The 5000-nt window shown below is 33.8% G+C and overlaps 1 protein-coding gene across 12 annotated transcripts in view; it reads right to left on the reverse strand.

The window, feature by feature from the left end:
* The window catches only part of LOC144966454 (uncharacterized), a 147697-nt gene that overhangs the window by 51037 nt on the left and 91660 nt on the right, over positions 1-5000 (reverse strand). For all 12 annotated transcript variants that reach the window (XM_078902998.1, XM_078902997.1, XM_078902995.1 and 9 more), the window contains 3 exons: positions 3549-3664; positions 2915-3155; positions 1863-2034 (listed from right to left, as the gene is read on the reverse strand). In XM_078902998.1, coding sequence (XP_078759124.1) covers positions 1863-2034; positions 2915-3155; positions 3549-3664 — 529 coding nt within the window. The remainder of the gene's footprint in view (positions 1-1862; positions 2035-2914; positions 3156-3548; positions 3665-5000) is intronic.

The following is a 5000-nucleotide window of genomic DNA, read 5'->3' on the forward strand; positions in this document are numbered from 1 at the left end:
TTATTAATTATTATTATTATTATTATATTATTATTATTATTATTATTATTATTATTATTATTTATTATTATTATTATTATTATTATTATTAATATTATTATTATTATTATTATTATTATTATTATTATTATTATTATTTATTATTATTATTATTATTATTATTATTATTATATTGCTCTGTTCTTAGTTTTGCACACACTTCTTGGCATAAATCCTTTATCAATGGTGCCAACTTTGTTGTTTTTGTTTTTTTTAGGTTATACGACGCTCTTAGGTCATTTCAGCACAAGGAAAAAGAATGGAAATGAGATATCCAAAAAATGTTAGATTTACAATGGGGAAGATCTATATTAAATTTCCATATGCTCAAAGTCATTGGTCACATTGCAAAATATGCTAAAAATGACCCACATAGTGAAAAGTGTTCACAGCTTTTGAAATATCTAACATCACGATTGGTCATTTTGTTTAGCTTGACACACGGATTTGTTAGGAAATGTCCAATCGTTGGACAGCAACAAATCATGTGATTGATGACTTGATTGGACAAAAATCTGAATACAGATCGCACCCATTAAAAGAATCAAAGAAAAAGTAAGACAAAGGAGACTGGTTCAATTAGAGAACAGATGTAGAATCCAAGCACAAACTATCAATCAACACAGTTTGAGATCATCTAAAGTCCCATCTAGACACAAACACAGAATCCCACTAAGGGGGATAAACTCAAAATTTAATGTTCATATAGTATTATATTCAATATAAAAACTATAAAAATACATAATTGCCTATTTGGATAATAAAGATTATTACTATTATTATTATTATAACAGAGAGACGACCTATATTAAAAAAAAAATCATCTCCCAAAGCTAAAACTGTACATCTGCCTTATTCCCTCTCAGTCAAGGACTCCGGCCTAGACCAGGATAAAAACAAGTAATCCCATTTCAAGACAAATACAGAAAGCAAACTGAAAAAGGAGATCGGTATAGAGGGATAGAAGACACAGCACAGAAGACGCTAAGGTAGTGCTGACTTGCCTACTTCAAAATCTAAAAATTCGTATTATTTGGAAGATAAAAATTGTGGTCGCTATAGTTGACTTTTAAAAAATCAACAATTTACCCTCACAAGGATTAAATAATCCCAAATCCTTAAAATTGTGTAGTCTGGCATCAACACTTTCATTTTCAATAAGTTTTAATGACCAAAAGATTCTCATAAAGATCTGAAATTCGAGGCTAAATTTCGTAATTTTACGAATTTTTCGTGACAGTAGGGAGGTCTGGTGGAACCATCTTTAATTTTTTAAAATCATTTATATTCTGCATAAATGAGGTGGTGACTTCAAAAATCTGCTAAGTCGTATTTTCATAATTCAGAGAAAACTGCAATTCTTTGCCATTTCCTCAGTGGCTTAAAGAGGAAAACACCTGTCTCGTTTGCCACATTCTGTTTTGAAACTTCAAATTTTCTCTTGTGATTCTAAGGTGTCTAATAGGTTGCTTGAAAGTGTTACCTCATTTTCTATTAGTTACTCCACATGACATTATAAAATCTGGTTTGCTATGATGGAGTATATCATCCCATTGATAAAACCGTTTGAATGTTGTCTCTACGTTTTATAGAAGCAGTTATTACATTTTTAAATACATCCCAAACACTACACCAGAGCTATCTCAATTTAACCAAGCCACTCACAAAAGATAACTAGCGGTCACTCAGGTGAATGGGAGAGCTGTAGCACATATTTAGTCAAACATTGAAGTGCCTATTTCTATCTGGATGTGACTATTCATGTTTTGAGATCCACACGCCCTCCATCCTCCCATGTCTTTATTAGTCATTTTGTTTCTTACCTTTTGCCTCCAACGTAATCCTCATCCAGCATTCTGCACGCAACAGTGCTCTCCTCGTCTGTGAATGTACCTTTTTCATCACAGACAACACCCTTGACTCCCATGAACGTCAATTGAAGAAGGCCGGCATCAGAGCTTCCAGCTGGATTGGAGATAAGGTGCATGGACAGCTCTGAAGGAATTTGAAAAAAGAAATGTTGTTTAGAGCAGTGGCACCAGAGAATACATGATGAAACAAAAATAAAAATGAAACAAATTTGTACGCCTAATCATTAACAAAATTTTAACACTTTAATAATTTAGCAAAATATCTTTATCCTGAATACCGCTTGTTTTCATTGAGTTTCATATATCGAAATTGTAATGGTTGAAGTAAAATAAAAGTATGCTAAATACCTAGTGGAGACAGGCAGGTTTTTAGGGATAATTTTTTAAACATTATATATTTCTTTCTGCTTTTTTTTTTGGCATTGTTTCACACACACACACACACACACACACACTCACACACTCACACACACACACACACATACACACACACACACTTATTCAGATAAATAATTTTATCACATACATGTTGATGAACTTTCCCGGCACATTATATGAGGTTTCGATGGCAAATTACATCAAAACGTTATCTTAACTCTATAATCTATTTGAGTTTGACAATAAATGGGATACATGCTATTTCAATTCACAATGGTCCGGATATAAATTTGTGACATGCTGGTTACTTTAACTGGTTGCTTATTTAACGCTTTCATTTCTACTTAAACCTATGGGGTCTGTTGGTAGAGCACTTTCTTTACAAGTAAAGAGATTGGTTTAAGTCAAGGGTGCAGTTATATTATCATTTTTGAATCTTCAGCCCATCCAGGCGTAGCTGTCCGGTATGAGTATTTTGTAATAGAGAATATCCAAAGTGTAGAAACCAATTCTTTATTTTTTGCTTAATGTTACAAAAACCAAGATAAATTCCTGCTCCATGTACCTATATCCATGGACGACCGTATTTTTCTTATTACTTCAATTATAAATGCATATTCACTCACCCATATCAATTTTGTCAACGGTATCATTATAACAAATAGCCGAGGCAAGTTTAATGACTCCACCTCCATATGGACAAAAGTTAACTTCTGTATGTTCACATTCGGAGAGGAGTTTTTCATTTCCAGTGCACTTGATATTGCCAATGGAGCCTGCAAAAACTATACTTCCAAAGGCTGAAGCACCAAGACTATTGCAGCACATTGCCTTCCCATCAACGAAGCCCAATTCTCTACAAGCAACCTGTTGAGAGACGAGGAGTCGTATTATATATAAGATAATTATCATAATTTGTAAGTGTGTGCCAGAGCTTTGGTAATGATTCATAGCGAAATTGCTGAAAGATCTCGTTAGATATCACTACCAGAATACGTATCTCAGGGATCGAAAGAAATTGATAAAAAATTCTTATATTATGCTCATTAGAAAATCGACCTAAATCGCAGAAATCTGTCAAAGTTTTAAACCAAAAGGATAAACATTTTAACAAACTGGCTAGTTTTCATAGCAGAAAGTATAGTCTGGTTTCTCTTGTAGTCGACACATACACAGACAGACCGACTTTTTCTTTCTTTTATTAATATAGATGGATTATTTTAACTTCATAATTAATCCAGGCACTGGGCCAAAATTTACCTTAGCTTCAACGTCGCCCCAGCCGTCGTCACAGACTTCAAACCAACCGCTGTTCTCCACGTACATCTCCACTGACCCAACATGGTGGTCAACCTGGATTGCTGACGTCAGACGCACTGAAAATTATTAGTTGTATTTCAGTTAAGAAAAAATAAACAAAATAAATAATGTGCATGATTGAGAAAAAATTCACCTTGGTACAATATTTTACTCTGGAAAAACCCATATTTTAAAATTTGGCCAGAAAACTCGTCCTTCAAATATCGATCGGATTTAAATGACCCTCATCTTGGCAAAAAAAACTCTCAAACCTGGGACTTCGCAAAGTTTTAATATTATTATAATTGAGATATTTAAAAAGAGGACATTTTAAAATTAAGAAAAACCATTTTGAATTGAAGAGAGTTTGTTTTAAACTGAAAGATATCTTTAAAATTGTCGATAAATATTGTAGCCTATTACAGAAGATCGAAAGGGTCACAGATTTTATTTTGAAAATGAAAGTCGTCGCCATACTACATAATTTAAAAGGATTTCGATGTGTTATTCAATCTTTTCGTGAGTATATTATTTATTTTTAAAGTTAACTATATTAACTACAATATCTATCTCCAAAAATTACGAATTTTTAAATGTTCATGTAGGCAGGTCTGATATTGTATTTATCGTCCAATCTTCATATTCATGGCATCTAATTATTTCTTTGCATGAATATCATTAACAATTCTACATAGAGATATCATTGAGCTCGTAAACATATTATGAATAAGTACATGTCTGGAAGACATCGTTATACGCCTTGCACGGATCAAACAATAAAATGGAAATACCAATGGGTACGTATCTCTCTCTCTCTCTCTCTCTCTCTCTCTCTCTCTCTCTCTCTCTCTCTCTTACAAAGAACCAAGTCCCTCTTTTGTCTATTTACTGTGTGGGTCTAATTAATATAAACCCGAGCAATGGAGCTGAGCCAGAAATACCAATGGGTACGTATCTCTCTCTCTCTCTCTCTCTCTCTCTCTCTCTCTCTCTCTCTCTCTTACAAAGAACCAAGTCCCTCTTTTGTCTATTTACTGTGTGGATCTAATTAATATAAACCCGAGCAATGGAGCTGAGCCAGAAAAAAACTTTATAGTAAAAGTACAACATAATACTTACTTCTAATTTATTTAATTATCAAAAACCTAACCTTTTTTTCTATGTTCCACCAACAAACCAAGGTTAATCTAACTAAAATGAAAGTGACCAAGAGGAGACGAAATTGGCTAGCGTCCCTAGATGCACAACGAGGTAGATGGCGGCGATCAATAGCCACATTTGATGACTTATTTCCACCCTTTGTTGTCCATGTGCGGCTATGTGGTCTTGTGGTATGATCGGAAGGTCCTGGGTTCGAGACTCGCTCAGTGCATAGTTGAGTCCATGGAAAAGGCTCTTTACTCACATTCTCTC

Source organism: Berghia stephanieae, chromosome 2 (assembly GCF_034508935.2).
Source record: "Berghia stephanieae isolate SIO BIC M18660-M18661 chromosome 2, UCSD_Bste_1.3, whole genome shotgun sequence".
NCBI lineage: Eukaryota > Metazoa > Mollusca > Gastropoda > Nudibranchia > Aeolidiidae > Berghia > Berghia stephanieae.